At 45.5% G+C, this 15,937-nt stretch overlaps 2 protein-coding genes across 8 annotated transcripts in view; one reads left to right on the top strand and one right to left on the bottom strand.

Annotated features, from left to right (window-relative positions):
- The window catches only part of LOC127001522 (ITG-like peptide), a 100,087-nt gene extending 93,276 nt beyond the window's left edge, over positions 1 to 6,811 (top strand). Inside the window, exons 7-8 of the mRNA XM_050866134.1 lie at positions 790 to 846; positions 4,342 to 6,811. Coding sequence (XP_050722091.1) covers positions 790 to 846; positions 4,342 to 4,416 — 132 coding nt within the window. The 3' untranslated portion in view covers positions 4,417 to 6,811. The remainder of the gene's footprint in view (positions 1 to 789; positions 847 to 4,341) is intronic.
- Positions 6,812 to 9,904: 3,093 nt separating this feature from the next.
- Positions 9,905 to 15,937, bottom strand: part of LOC127001523 (uncharacterized) — a 75,396-nt gene continuing 69,363 nt past the window's right edge. For 4 of the 7 annotated variants that reach the window (XM_050866144.1, XM_050866143.1, XM_050866142.1 and 1 more), the window contains 5 exons: positions 15,301 to 15,596; positions 13,232 to 13,394; positions 12,833 to 13,009; positions 11,560 to 11,721; positions 9,905 to 10,586 (listed from right to left, as the gene is read on the bottom strand). In XM_050866144.1, the coding sequence (XP_050722101.1) occupies positions 10,392 to 10,586; positions 11,560 to 11,721; positions 12,833 to 13,009; positions 13,232 to 13,394; positions 15,301 to 15,596 (993 nt within the window). In that variant the 3' untranslated portion in view covers positions 9,905 to 10,391. The remainder of the gene's footprint in view (positions 10,587 to 11,559; positions 11,722 to 12,832; positions 13,010 to 13,231; positions 13,395 to 15,300; positions 15,597 to 15,937) is intronic. The other 3 variants (XM_050866138.1, XM_050866137.1, XM_050866136.1) reach the window with 3 other exon arrangements.

Here is a 15,937-nt window from a genome sequence, read left to right on the forward strand (position 1 = left end):
TTTTTTCTTGTCCTTATTTTCTCCCTTTCCAAAATCAATCTCGGTTCCTTCACATTCCTTTCATCTCTCCCTTACCCTTTCCGACTTCTTCCCCTCTTCCTTTGCTTTCTCTCTATCTCTCCCTTCCCTTCTCGTCCTAATCTTCCCCCTTTCTAAATTCTTTCTCCTTTTCCCTCCTTGCTCTTATTTTCCTCCTTTCCTACTTTCTACTCGGTTATTCCATTCCCTTTTCCCTTTCCACTTACTTCTCATTACTTACACTTTCCATTCCTCGCTTCCCCTTCCCATCCTAATCTTTCCCCCTTTCCAAATCCCTTCTCGTTCCCTTCAATCTCCACCTCCTCCCCACTTCCATATTCTACCTCGTTTAACTCCATCCTTCCACCTCTCCTTTCCCTTTCTCGCCTTTATCTTCCCCCCTTTCCAAATCCCTCCTCGTCCCCTCTAATCTCCACTTCCTCCCCATTTTCAAATTCTATCTCGTTTAACTTCATCCTTCTACCTCTCCTTTCCTCTTTTCACGCTTATCTTCCCCCATTTCCAAATTCTATCTTGTTTAACTCCATCCTTCTACCTCTCCTTTCCTCTTCTCACGCTTATCTTCCCTCCTTTCCAAATTCTACCTCGTTTAACTCTCTCCTTTCCTCTTCTCCCCCTTATCTTCCCTCCTTTCCAAATTCTACCTCGTTTAACTCTCTCCTTTCCTCTTCTCGCCCCTATCTTCCCCCCATTTCCAAACTCCTCGTCTCCTCCAATATCCATCCCTCCTCTTCCCTTCTCGCCTTTCAGCTGTGTGGGTACTTCAAGGACCCCATGATCTGTCTGGGCCACGTCAACACGCAGCAGGTAAAGCAGGCAGAAGACAAACACTAAGGACGGTGTGGGGCTGTTTGTTCGTCCGTGCGTACTTCTGTGAGTCGTCATCACCGCCACCACCACCACCACCACCACAAACCTCTTCTTCCCATTCTCATCTGTTTACTCTTTTGTCTGTCTTGTCGTGTGTGTGTGTGTGTGTGTGTGTGTGTGTGTGTGTGTCTCTGTTTCACCTTTGTCATGATTAGTCTTTGGTGTTGTTGTTTTCTAGTTCTTTCTTCGTCTCTGTTTGTCTATCCGTTTGTTTTGCTTTCTTCATCCCTCTGTCTATATTTGCCTTTTCTGCTTCACTTTTGTCACGATTAGTCTTTGGTGTTGCCGTTATCAAGTTCTTTGTTTGTCTCTGTTTGTCTATCCGTTTGTTTTCCTTTCTTCTTCATCCCTCTTCTATATTTGCCTTTTCTGATTCACTTTTGTCACGATTAGTCTTTGGTGTTGCTGTTCTCTAGTTCTTTGTTTGTCTCTGTTTGTCTATCCGTTTGTTTTCCTTTATTTTTCATTCCTCTGCCTATCTCTCTCTCTTCTATATCTGTCTTCTCTGCTTCACCTTTGTCACGATCAGTCTTTGGTCTTGTTGTTCCATAGTTTGTTTGTTTGTCTATCCGTCTGTCTTTTTATTCTCCATCACTCTGCCTGTCTGTCTCTTCTAAATTTGTCTGGTGTCAGTTTCGTATTTCTTTTTCCCTAGTGTATACCATATTATTCCGCACCTTATCAATCAGCATTCCAATCCAGCAGGCCAAAACTTTCAGATAATGCTGCATTCTACGTGAAGATTAAGTTAAAAAGCGTTACTTGTTGGTGTTGTTTTCCTGCTAGCTGTCAAAAAAAAAAGAAAAAATGTGCTGAGGAGGGGGCTGTACGATAATTTGGTAACGCTGCTAGTGTGTCTCTATATTACCTGTAGTGAAGCCAGATTGGAGACATCGTTTTAGCATTGTTTCCCGGGTCTCCTTTCCACCTCGCTCCTGCCACACACTCCCAACACCAATCTCTTCATCTCATATATTACCTATAGCAACATATGAGAGGAAGAGATAGGTGTTGGGACAATGGCAGAGCGGCAGGGAGGAAAGGACCAGAGGGAGGCAACGCAAAAATGGTCTCGTGTATATTTGGTTTCACAATACTTAACCCAACTACCTGTCCGTTCGTCTACCTGTCTACCTGCCTCTGTCATCCTGTAGTGCCTGTCTCAATCACCGCTGCCAGATTATCGTACTCAAAGCATAGTATTTACCGGTTTCTGACGCCTAACTATAGCCAAGAAACATCAGAATCTAACTCTTTTCACGATAACTATAAATGAGTTTCGTTATTAGAGCCCAGAAGACAGTTTTGGGGTAGGAAGTCGGGAAATATAAACGGCTGAGTACGACCAAGATCTATTGAAGAGTACGACAATCTGGCAACGTTCGTCTCAATGCATGTCACCTTAGTGCTTGTGGATAAAGTATGTAATATTTATTCATCGCTTCTCTTTGTTCAGTGTTCGTTTTCGAGTGTCTTAACATTGATTCATTCCCTTCGTGGCATTTTCCAATAGATATAGTCGTGTTAATAATATGCATAGCTAGTCCTTAGTTAGTAACGATATGCATTTTTGATTCCTGCCTCGCTATTTTTTTTTAATCTATTTTCTTTTCACTATCGATCCGGTGAATCTTGTGGACAGCATGAGTGTTAGCGTAGTAAGGCTAATATTCTATCCATATCCACTGTGTACTTATCCAACTAAACCTCAAATCTCTGCCGTCTATAAATCTGACATGTATATAGTAATGTATGTATTCGCTATATATCCTAACTCACGCAATGACCTTTACTTCCGATACTATTTTTCCTCTCCTTTAATATCCATAGAGCGCGCAGCCATCCCTCCGTTTCTTGGGATTTCACCGCATCTAAATTCTCCCTCCCAGTACTTCGGTTTCACAAATATTACTTTCCTTATCATGAAGCCTATTTTTCTCCTAGAACGCGCAACCATCTCTACGTTTCTTGGGATTTCACCGCATCTAAATTCTCCCTCCCTCTACTTCGGTTTCACAAATATTACTTTCCTTATCATGAAGCCTATTTTTCTCCTAGAACGCGCAGCCATCCCTACGTTTCTTGGGATTTCACCGCATCTAAATTCTCTCTCCCACTACTTCGGTTTCACAAATATTACTTTCCTTATCATGAAGCCTATTTTTCTCCTAGAACGCGCAGCCATCCCTACGTTTCTTGGGATTTCACCGCATCTAAATTCTCCCTCCCTCTACTTCGGTTTCACAAATATTACTTTCCTTATCATGAAGCCTATTTTTCTCCTCGAGCGCGCAGCCATCCCTACGTTTCTTGGGATTTCACCGCATCTAAATTCTCTCCTTTCCTTCGGTTTCAAATAACACTTTCTTATCATCGCAGCCCTATTTTTCTCCTAGAACGCGCAGCCATCCCTACGTTTCTTGGGATTTCACCGCATCTAAATTCTCCCTCCCTCTACTTCGGTTTCACAAATATTACTTTCCTTATCATGAAGCCTATTTTTCTCCTCGAACGCGCAACCATCTCTACATTTCTTGGTTATTTCACCGCATCTAAATTCTCCCTTCCATTACGTACTGTAGTTTCATATATGTTACTTTCCTTATCACGAAGCTTTTTTCTCTCTCCTCGAGGCCTTCTTTTGTGACTCTATATAGGCTTCCTCTGCCACTGGATGCTCCCGTGTTGCCCAAGCCTATAGAGGTAGTGATAGATTTATGCAGCCTATCGTGTTCTTTATCGTCTCCCTTCTACATCTCTGAATGCTTTGTCATCATTAGAATATGGTGTTATGTCAGTTCTCAAAGTCCTTTTTATCTTTCATGAATTTATATGTGTACCTTTCCACCTCTCTGTGCCACTTTCTGACCTTTCAATCCCTTTAACCCACTACACACACACACACACACACACACACACACACACACACAACCTAACCAACAACGAACGGATGGCGATCGATTAGACATAAACATCCAGTCCTCTCTCTCTCTCTCTCTCTCTCTCTCTCTCTCTCTCTCTCTCTCTCTCTCTCTCTCTCCACACACACACACACACACGCACACAGTTCCCCTTTCTCAACTTCTCGCCATCCATCTTTTCCTCATCCTTCTTTCTTTTTGGTCCTCCTCCCTTACCCTTCCCTTCCTCCTTCTTTCCCTTACCCTTCCCTTTTCCCCTTCTCAACCTTTCCTCTTCCCTGTAAACCCTGTAAACCGCAATCTTCCTCTCCCTCACCCTTTCTCCTATTGGTTATCCTACCTTTCTCACCCTTACCCTTCCCTCTACTATCCTTAACCTTTCCTCTCCCCTGTAAACCCTGTAAGCCATCCCTCGTCACAGCATGCGGCGAGGTAGAGGGACGGACGGGACAAAGCATTAGTACCACCTGCACATCCCTAATAAAACCCTCCTTCCCCGCTTTCTCGACAGGTCCAACACGTGGTTCAACATACGATGGGAGAGAAGAGGTTAACCGGGAGGAACTACGAGTATATTATTGTGTGAGCTGAAGACACGAGAACAAAGAAAACGAGATGCCGAACGACAACCACCAAGAATTCTGAAGCGTCATCCCTGGGGCCTAAAATGAGAGAGAGAGAGAGAGAGAGAGAGAGAGAGAGAGAGAGAGAGAGAGAGAGAGAGAGAGAGAGAGAGAGAGAGAGAGAGAGAGAGAGAGAGAGAGAGAGAGAGAAAGTGTACCACAATGATTATGAGTGACAAATTAGATAAAATAGATATATATACCAGTAATGTTATTTTTTTTTTACAGTATTCATTTTGTTTTGATAAGTCATAGGACCGTCTATCTTCTTCACTTAACTAATTTTTTTCTCTCTCTCTCTCTCTCTCTCTCTCTCTCTCTCTCTCTCTCTCTCTCTCTCTCTCTCTCTCTCTGAACAATGTGATTCGTCCATGCATCAGTTTTCTCCTATGTCTAGAGTTACTTATTGAATTGGCAAACTTGACTTTCATTAAAAAAAAAAAATTACAACCCTTTTTATTGCACGTTGTTTTAAGGTAAATTATTCAAGTATGCATATTCATTCAGCTCCATTGATGTTACTATTCCTTCAACTACTACTACTGCTACTACTACTACTACTGTTACTACTACTACTTCTACCATCACTACTTCTATGGGTGCTGAGTGGCGCAGTGGCACGGGCTGATGACTCCCAGTTCGAGACCCACAAAAGACTGCGCCACTTAGAGGAAGAAACAGCGCTTTTCCGTACCCCAAAAGTGGACTATAAATTCTGATCTTCCTTCTAAGACTATACGATCCCTTTATGGCCGGGTAGGATAACACTTCGATTCAACCTCTTGCTCTATTTCCATAACTACTAATGAGACAACTACTACTACTACTACTACTACTACTATTACTATAACTGCAACTACTGCATAAGCAAAGGGAAATTCAGGACTCTTTAAGTGGAAACAAATGCTTGAAAGAGTGCGTGTGCGTGTGTGTGTGTGTGTACCGACGCCCTTGTTACCAGATGGCGCTTGAGAATTCATGAGTTATCCCTTAAAGTTGTCCATCTGGCGAGTAGAAAACGGGAAAAATAGAGAAATCGGAAGAGAGAGAGAAAAAGAGAGAGAGAAACTTCAATGACATATCTTAGCACCTCAGATCGTCTCGGTAGTAGGAATTTCCCGAATGTACGAGTAATATAATACCACTATAGCGTACCTAGAACTCTATATTTTGTCCGTACCATATTACGTATCTATACTAACAACCGCGGAGTCAGTCACCAGCTGTAGCAGTGCGTACATAACGTATATACATGTCATACTACTCCTACTCCTCCTCCTCCTACTACTACCACTACTACTACTACTACTCTTACTACGTACTAAGTCGATGTTATAGAAGGAAGCATAATGAGTGTTGACATGCTCGTAACATGTTAGGTAGGTAGGGTGGCAGGATCGGTTCCATAATGTGACGTGAAGAAGATAACATACATAAGTAATGCTAATGGTAATACTAATAATAATACTAATACTAATACATGGCGGTGTCTGTATTTATGATTATTTTCCAAGGCGCTCCATCAACGGTGTGTGTGTGTGTGTGTGTGTGTGTGAGAGAGAGCGATTTCACTTCTTTATTTATCTATTTATGATGAATGGGATCCAACTGCAAGCCCATGCCAGCCTTGAACCTAGTAAAAAGGGTTAAGTAGCCTCATCGCCCTTCCTCTGCGACAGACGATTTGATTCCCTTGAACCAACTCTCTTCAATCCCTTTTACGAGCTCGCATGGATTTAGCTGTTGGTTCTTTGGCGTGTGTGCGTGTGTGTGTGCGTGTGTGTGTGTGTGGTAGGGTAAGGTGGGTGCGTGCATCAGTCACTATCAATATTAATCATTCTTATAGTCAAGGACGGAGCAGCCAGTCGTTATTTATATATTCCTCGATGTCCCAAGGTCGTAGACAACCAATAAGATACACTAGGATATAAGTATTAACGCAGGCATGGTGTTTTCGTGTGTACGTGTGTGTGTGTGCGTGTGTGTGTGCGTGTGTGTGCGGCGATCTTTAACCTAACCAGACCGTACACACACGTCCCTTCCCTCCCCCCGTGCGGAAACAAGCTGGGCCAGAGGAAACCTGTGGCCCTCCCCTCCCCTGGGCTTCTCCTCCCCCTCCCACCCCTCACCCTTGTACCTGGTCTCTGGTGTGCCCTCGTTCCACCCCCTCACCGCCCCACCGCCCCCCTACCCCCCTCCCAGCACGGCACGGGGGGGGAGGTTGAGCCCTGATCGTGAAGAGACAACCACCCCACAACTCAGCCCGCGTGGCTCCGTTCTGCCGTGGTCGTCACCTAATTAGTCTACTTGTCCAGTTTAGGCAGATGATGCACCAATAAAATTTAAGTTGAATCTTAACTTGCTTTTCATGACCTGAATGCACGAGTTGCCACAGTGTTGAAGGGTTGCCTCGGACTAAACACCCTACAACAGTATCCACACACACTGAGAAAACGACGCCTTGTAGGAGGAACTTGATTATTTTTTTGGCCGTTACGCACCTTTTACTTACAACCTGGCATATTAAACTTACCACTGAACAATGGTTAAGGTGTGAGGTAAAGAAAACAGTAAGGAAGTTTTATCAAGCACTGGAGTACACAGACATTCACTGCCTCAAATGAACACAAAATACGTTCAGCCACTGAGACAGAAAACATTGACGGGAAGGCAACACTCTTCCCCAACCCTTACGTACACTATCAATGCTGCAATATCAGAGAATGTGATATAACTATTCTAGCAAGCGACACCCTCTTTCTTATCGTTTACTGATAAAACAAACATTCCTCGGCCCTTACCTTGCAGTGACTGGAGATGTTGAGAAAGATACTGAAGCGATCCACTTGGGGTTCACTTTTATTGCCAGAACACTTAAGTACAAAATGGTGCTAATACACAACACAGCCGGCCAGCGTCCATGACACACGTATTCCTCCTCCTCCTCCTAAACATGTTACACAACTGGTTACTATTTCCCCTACACACACACACACACACACACACACATGTTACCACCATATCTTAGACTGTCGGCCTCTTGAACACACTTTCCTTCTCCTCCGCCTACCTCTCAACCAACGCCTCCTTCCTCCTCTCTCCCCTCCCGCCTCGCCCCACACACGTCTCCACACACCGCCGCCGAGGTTCCGCAACACAAATGTATCGCTCTCAAGGCCGTGTCAGTGGTCAGCCTGCCTGTGCACCGCCGTGACCACGCTTTAGAACCCACAATGCACCTCAAAGGGCGTCACAAAATGGAGGCAATTGGTTTCTGTTCGAGACTTTCCGATTCATTTATTTAATTTTTTGCGACGTTCGTTAAGATATGTTTTGAATAGGTTAGAGTTAGCAGAAGGTCAATAATCACGATATAAATCCAAACAACCGAGGAATGGAGAGATATGGACGGATACAGCTTTGATCCATCACCATAAGAACAACCCCTCACCACGACGCTGCTTCATTACTCTCTCTTTCCTCCGTGTTGCCACATCGGAGCACCTTATGTGCTACACACGGTCGCGTCATAAGAATGTTCACTTTTTATAGAATGTATAAATATCTGGATAATAAAACTTTGAATCTGGATCTGGATCTGGACGAATAATGCGCGGGGCACCGTACAGGTGCATAACACGCATATTTAATGGAGTGCATGACTAACATCCCCACGCTTAATCACCACTTTTTTCAGAGACGCGTCCTCGTCAACGGTCCGACTTGGTCAGCTCGGTTGACGCCAGCCGATAGCGTTTGTCCCCCTTAAAAAGGGAACAACCTTTAAACAACAAACACCACTTCGAATTATGAACAGTAGTACAATACTTTTTTTTATCCCGGTACTGTAACTATTTTACTGATATACTGCCATTGATCGTATCCTTTCCCTTACACCTGAAAATGCATTAGTTCAAGCAGACCATGAAAACGCAGTATTGCATTATTTTGCCAGTCGCAGTAATTATCGTACATCATCGCCAGGCAAGGGAACGTTGCGTAACTTCCAAGAGCTGCCACTCAGTACATTAATTTTTACTGTTGTAAGTCCTGCCGTGACGTGAAAATTACCTTCAAGGTACTGTATTGTTGCACCACCTAACGAGCCCCCCCCCCCCCCCCACACACACACACACTTCCATTATCTTACCCTGCACAGCTAACGAGAGGCTTTCTGACAGATAATCCGGCCCTGCCCACACACACACACACACACACACACACACACACATAGATGACAATAACATACACAAACAGACAACTCACAGTCCATAAGCCCAATTATTCACTTGTTGGTTACGAAAATAAAACATTACCTAACGACCTCCCTCTTTCCCATTATCTTACCTCAATCCTGCTCTTTATAGAGGACGAATCTGCTGAACTGACTCCCTCTGTGCTGCGGCAGTGCTGTGATTGGTCCAAGACAGTGACTTTCAAAATAGCGGGTTCTGATTGGACGAGCCTATTCTCACTGCCAGAGTCGCCAACGAACGATTTTGTCGGTGGATTCGTTATTGGTTTAGCATTATGAATAGATCAGGAAACATTATTAGAGTAGTGTGGAATCGCTCATTATTGTAATTTATGTAACCTTATAATTATATCAATGTGTTAATTTTTTGGTTTTCATTGTTACGTTTTCGTCTCCTTTCGGAGGTGAGGTACGAGAGTTTGCAACACCACCAACAGCTACAGGCAGTAGTAAAACACGGTGCAAGCCTGCAAGGAAAACGACTCCCGCCGCGGTGACTTTAAATGAAAAACCTTCCCCAGGCCCGTGGTTTTTGCAGACTTTTGGGTGGGGCTAAAGGCATCATAGGTTCAAGAGTTGGAGGGGGAAGGTGGCGAGCGAAGCGAGCATGCACAGGTGGGGGAAATTGCGTGGTTTCCGTAAGTGGTAAAAATATACCTGAATATATATATATATATATATATATATATATATATATATATATATATATATATATATATATATATATATATATATATATATATATATATATATATATATATATATATATATATATATATATATATATATATATATATATATATATATATATATATATATATATATATATATATATATATATATATATATATATATATATATATATATATATATATATATATATATATATATATATATATATATATATATATATATATATATATATATATATATATATATATATATATATATATATATATATATATATATATATATATATATATATATATATATATATATATATATTCTTCACTCAAAATCTATATGATTGCGACGCATTTTTTATTCCCACCAAAATCTCCTCATTCCCACAAGCCCCATAGCCAGTTTTGGATGATAGGAGGGAGTATGGGCAAACACTAGAATAATAACGTGTAGTTGATTACCTTGTCTATGGGTATATCATTTAACTCATATGAAGGAAAAGAATTTGAAGGTTTCGTTATTTCAATTCATGATATACACTGCGACTCCAGCAACACCGCGTTTCTGTCAAGTTTTAGGAAATTGGCTCTTCTCGAATTCTGGGATGCCGGCCTCTGGTCGATGGCTGCTCGTGAGCAGAAAATACCACCGAGAAGGAAAAGTTGCGTGGGAAAAAATGTTTGGATATTCCAGGAGGGCAGAGCTGTGCTACACTATTTAGAAGTGTGTGTGTGTGTGTGTGTGTGTGTGTGTGTGTGTGTGTGTGTGTGTGTGTGTGTGTGTGTGTGTGTGTGTGTGTGTGTGTGTGTGTGTGTGTGTGTAAGCATAAATGTTTGAAGTACATGAAGCCTTCGTGATTCACTTCTTTGCCAGGCGGCTGCATAATGAGTAAACATTTTCACTAACAACATCGACTATAATATTTGGTTGTGCTTCCATCCCACCCTCTCCTGCCACCACCATCATGCCCTCACCCCCCTCCCGTGCACTCTTCAGTCTTCACGCAGCATTCCTCCTCCCGCCTTTCCTGAGCGCCGCACCGACCTCCTCCCCGTCCTGCATCTTGAGGAACTCATTGAAGAGCCGTTGGGCATTTTTTTGGTCGCGGCAGTAACAGTACTGCCTCAGCAGGTCATGTCGGATGCAGCCACTCGTGTCTCCGTACTTGCTTACGCGGGACACCGAGCCCAGCATCTGAGGAAGATCGAGAAAAGGTGAGTTTAGGGGGACTGAGAGCATACGTGCTGCGGTTGAGGATAAATTGTGGAGAGAAGTAGAGGTTCATGGTGCAGAGGTTGGGATGGAAAATGTAGAACGATGGATAGGGAAGGATGGGTAGTGGAGCGGGGAGATGAATTTTGATGGTTGAGAGGGGAGGGATGAAGAGGGAAATATGGCTTGCGAGTGGTGGTGAGAAAAGAAAAAAAAGTTGTAAGAGTTGAATATAACGAGTGGAGGAGAGGGAGGAAGAGTGGGAGAGAAAGGGACAAGATAAGCTGAAGAAAACCAGGGAAGGAGGGAACGGGACAACAGACGAAAGGGCATCAGAGAGGGAAAGGGATGGAATCTGAAATATCGTTTCTTAAAAAGACAGGGGGGGAATTTAGGGATTGAAAATTAAATGATTCCCATGAAACACAAAACACCAACCCTGACTGAATGGTTAGCGTACGGCCCTCATTCACCACGTGATGGACGACGCGGGTCCGAATCCGCCGCTACAACCTGGGATTTTTCAGTCACCGCCGAGTGGCTTAAGACTACCCACATGCTGTCCTGAAGACCACTCATCAACCCGGACTCTAGAGGAAACCGTCCAAGTGAATCAAGAACGAGCTCCGGGGGGCAGCATGAGCCAAGAAAAGATGGTGCCACTATAAACACTTGCCTGCGCCATAACGGGCTGGGGCCGACTACCATCCAGGTCCATAAAGAAAGCTTACCGGCGGTATACGTTGGCACGTAAAAAACAAACAAAAAAAAAAGCAATATAAAAGAAACGAAAAGGGAAAAAAAACGAAAATATACAACTCTTATGGAGGAAATGTGTTAAAAAGAAAAGGCATATGTTGTGCAAAAGCTGTAAAGGCGACAAAATGAAAAAAAAAAAACTAAAGATATATTTTATAAACTTGAAAGAAAAAGTAAATAATGATAAACATCCCACCTTAAAGGCGTTGTCCTGCTGGCTGTGTCTGAGGGAGGCCTCCACCACCACGCGCCCTGGGCTGAGGGTCGCCTGCAGGAGGTAGGTCCGCACCTCACTCTGCAACTCCTTCTGCTTCAGCTCCTCGTCGATGTGGTACACGCGCGCCGAATTCACCTCCACCTGGGGGAGACATCATTACCATCACCACGGGCTGTCATAGTTAACCACCATCACCTTTTAACCACAACCATTATCAACACCATGTGTCATCACCGCCTGAAACGCCAGAATTTTTCTGTTTACTACACTCCCACACGACCACTGCGTTTAACGAAACACACGGAAAGTTAATCCAGACAAGGAAAGGTTTTGCCGGCGCCAGGGATCGAACCCGCAACCAGCGAGATGGGAGAGGCACTCCTTAACCAGTCGGCCAAAGAGGTACCCCACTCATAGAGTGAGTTATGGGAGGCTCGCCCATCGGTCAAGTCAGCTGCACTACACGGCTCCCCATTCCTATTTAGATCAATTTGTGTGTTGAGATTGTCAATTTCCTATGAACTCTTCGGAGAGCGTGGGCCATCACTCTACCTGTTACCCCTTCGGGGAGACAACAGAATCACAGGAGAGGATGCCCACCGCCTTGCCACCAGTGAAACGCCAGAATTTTTTCTTTGGCCAGGGTTCGAACCCGCGACCAGCGAAACGAGAGAGCTACTCCTTAACCAGTCGGCCAAAGTGGTACCCCACTCGCAGAGCGAGTTATGGGAGGCTCGCCCATCAGGCAAGGCAGCTGCACTACACGCCTATTATCATTTCCAGTTTTCACCTCCAATTATTACCACTTATTATTTATCTTGAGTAATCATCACCACCTGTCATCACTATATGGAAAGAACACCGTCACCATCCATGTTCACCACCGCCTGTTATCATTACCACTGGTCATTTTCCCGACCTATCACCATCACTGTACCCGTCAGCATGACTTCCGTCACGTCCTTTTACCAAGACAAAGTGTTCATCCTGGCGAGCAGAGGGAAGGCACAGCGAAGACAACTGCTCGCATTGGGGGGTGAGGGTGTACGCTGTGACTTTCCGGCGTCCATTTTGCCATCATGTCAATCAACAATAGCATCATTAGGGAGACCAAAGGAGGCGCTGGGCCCTCACCATGGAGAGATGCTCGCACTGGAGGTGAGGAGGTTACGCTATGCCTTTCCAGAGTCCCTTTGCCATCATCTCAAATTATATCATCATTAGGGGGACAGAGGATCCGCTTGGTCCTCACCTTGGAGAACTGCTCGCACTGGGGGTAAGGCCGCAGCAGCTCGTTGAGGAAGTCCCTGAGGAATTCTGCGGCGGGGTACAGTCTCTGGTCGTCCTTGGCCACCTCAACTGTGTTCTGACATGCGCAGAAGTCCTGTGGAATGGCGGCATCCGCGCAGGTCCTGTTCCACGGCACGCTCTGAGGGAGGGTGAGGAGGAGGATGAAAAAGAGGAGAAGCAGGAGGAAGAGGAGGGGGAGGCGATGGTGATAGAAGTGGTGGGGTATTGGTGGCGATGGCTGTGGTGGTTAGAAGTAGGTGGTAGCGCGCACACACACACAAAAAAATATATATACACACACAAACACACACGAGTACACAAACACACACACAAACATGTGGCTTGACCTTCCTTGACCTACCCTGAAGAGGCTGATGCCCCGTCTGGCTTCTGAGGGCGTGGAGGTCACGTGGTCGAGGTCAGCGAAGCGGCCATAAGCGAGGTCAAGCATGGTCTCGTGGACGTCGAAGTTTGCTGTGAGGCGGTGCGTGTTGGTCACGACGTTGGCATACGCTTGGTGGTACCTGTGGTGGTGGAGGTGGTTGGGGTGGTGGTGGTGACGGTGGTGGAGGTGGTGGTGGTGGTGGTGACGGTGGTGGAGGTGGTTGGGGTGGTGGTGGTGGTGGTGTAGGTGGTGGTGGTGGTGGGGACGGTGGTGTAGGTGGTGGTGGTGGTGGTGACGGTGGTGGAAGTGGTTGGGGTGGTGGTGGTGGTGGTGACGGTGGTGGAAGTGGTTGGGGTGGTGGTAGTGGTGGTGGTGTAGGTGGAGGTGGTGGCGGAGGGAAAGAGGGATGTTTTAAAAATGTGGTGGTGGTGGTGGTGGTGGACGTGGTGGTGACGGTGGTGTAGATGGTTGGGGTGGTGGTGTAGGTGGTGGTGGTGGTGACGGTGGTGGAGGTGGTGGTGGTGACGGTGGTGGAGGTGGTGGTGGTTACGGTGGTGGAGGTGGTGGTGGTGGTGGTGACGGTGGTGGAGGTGGTTGGGGTGGTGGTGGTGGTGGTGTAGGTGGTGGTGGTGGTGGTGGTGGTGACGGTGGTGTAGGTGGTGGTGGTGGTGGTGGTGACGGTGGTGTAGGTGGTGGTGGTGGTGGTGGTGACGGTGGTGTAGGTGGTGGTGGTGGTGGTGACGGTGGTGGAGGTGGTGGTGGTGGTGGTGGTGGCGGTGGTGGTGATGATGGTGGAGGTTGTAGGTGTGAAGTTTTATGCAAATCTTCTTGGAGGCTGTCTGTCTCCGTCAGTGAGGACCGAATTACCAGTCTGTGTCGTCATCAAATTTGCTAATGAGATTATTGAGTCAAACGTCAATGTCATTGATGTAAATTATAAACAGCACTGGGCCAAGAGCCAAGCTCTGAGGGACACCAATAGTGGCAGCTGCCCACTCTGAATCAAATCCATCCATCGAACACCACTTGTTGCTGTTTGTTGCTCGACCAATTTGCGATCCATTGATGTATTTTACCGTCAATGCCTAGCTGCTTGATTTTATAAAGTAATTTGTGGTGTGGAACTTTATCAAATGCTTTCTAAAAATCGAAAAAGACTACGTCCAGTGATTTTGTTACACCATAACTGTGAAGAGGTTGTTAAAAAAGGTCATTTTGCTCGACAGGCAGGATCTCTTGTTACGGAAGCCATTTTGAAAATCCTTAATTAATGAGTGACTTTCAAGGTAACTTACAATCTTGAGAGAGAGAGAGAGAGAGAGAGAGAGAGAGAGAGAGAGAGAGAGAGAGAGAGAGAGAGAGAGAGAGAGAGAGAGAGAGAGAGAGAGAGAGAGAGAGAGAGAGAGAGAGAGAGAGAGAGAGAGAGAGAGGTTCTACTGTCACGCCTTTGGTGGTGTCGCGCCTGTGATGGGTGAATGTAATGAAATGTAATGAGCTCTAATGACGGTATTCGAATCACGAAGATAGAGCTAGAGAGAGCCCATGTTTGCAGTAAGGAAATGTGAACGCAGCGTTAGGAGAGATAGGGACACACAGTGATGAATGTTGGCAGAGGAGGTAACGCTGACCCAGGGGCAGGAGCAGGTCTCGCTCTAAGCTGTGGGACGTAAGTTAGAATCTTGAGTAAGAGGACAGCCTTAGAGAAAAGGCACTTCCCGTCTGCGGCGTGTGGGAGAGGGGAAAAGAGCGACAAGGCCAGATCAGACCCTAACAGGTATAAGTTACATTGGTAATAAGCTGGCAGGATATGGTGACACATTTGTTATACTAAATTTATCTGCATTATTACACCCTATTATGTATGTATACAACCTGTTTGCGACTGAATATTGCCGGCGTGGACGCACCCTCTTACACTCTTTCTCCTTCTCCCGTACCCTCTGCACCGCATCATCCATACTACTACTACCACACTACTCTACCCTACCCTACCCTCTCAAACCAACCCCTCATACAAACATCCCGCCCACCATCCCTATACTCACTTCTTCCTGAACCAGGGCGGGAGGTAGATAACAATGTATGGCAACCGCACTTCCATCATGCCCATGTACGTGGCCCTGAATTTGCCATAATGCATGCCGTGGTCGCTGACGAAGAAAACGGCGGTGTGGTTGAGGGCGCCCATCTCCTCCAGCTCCATCAGGTACTGCAAGTAGGGCTCGTCGGCGTGGTGGAGTGCATTGACGGCGTCGTGGGTGATGCTCGACGACCAGAAGAAGCCGAAGGAAGGCGTGTCGAGGAAGGTTCGTGAGAACTCGAGGGAATAGTCCTGAATCACCTGCACGGGATAGGTTGTTTTGGTTGGTGGTGGACCGATAAAATGGTTCTAGCGAGGATGACTGAAAGTGCGGGAAATGTAAGCTGAGTGGACTATAGGACAGTAGTTCCTAATCTTTTAACTACCACGCCCCCTCTTTTTTGTACAGCACAGAGAGCAACTCAAGGGCAACAAAAAGAAGATGTAAAGAAAAAAAGCCCGCTAACTGTTCCTCTCATATAGTGATAGGTATAGAGTGGCCAAAAGAGAGGTCATTTTCGGATGGAGAGGTGTCTTGATACACTCTTCTTGAAAGACGTCAAGTCATAGGCAGGAGGAAATACGGACGAAGGAAGACTGTT

This window comes from Eriocheir sinensis, chromosome 21, assembly GCF_024679095.1.
Source record: "Eriocheir sinensis breed Jianghai 21 chromosome 21, ASM2467909v1, whole genome shotgun sequence".
NCBI classification, from domain to species: domain Eukaryota; kingdom Metazoa; phylum Arthropoda; class Malacostraca; order Decapoda; family Varunidae; genus Eriocheir; species Eriocheir sinensis.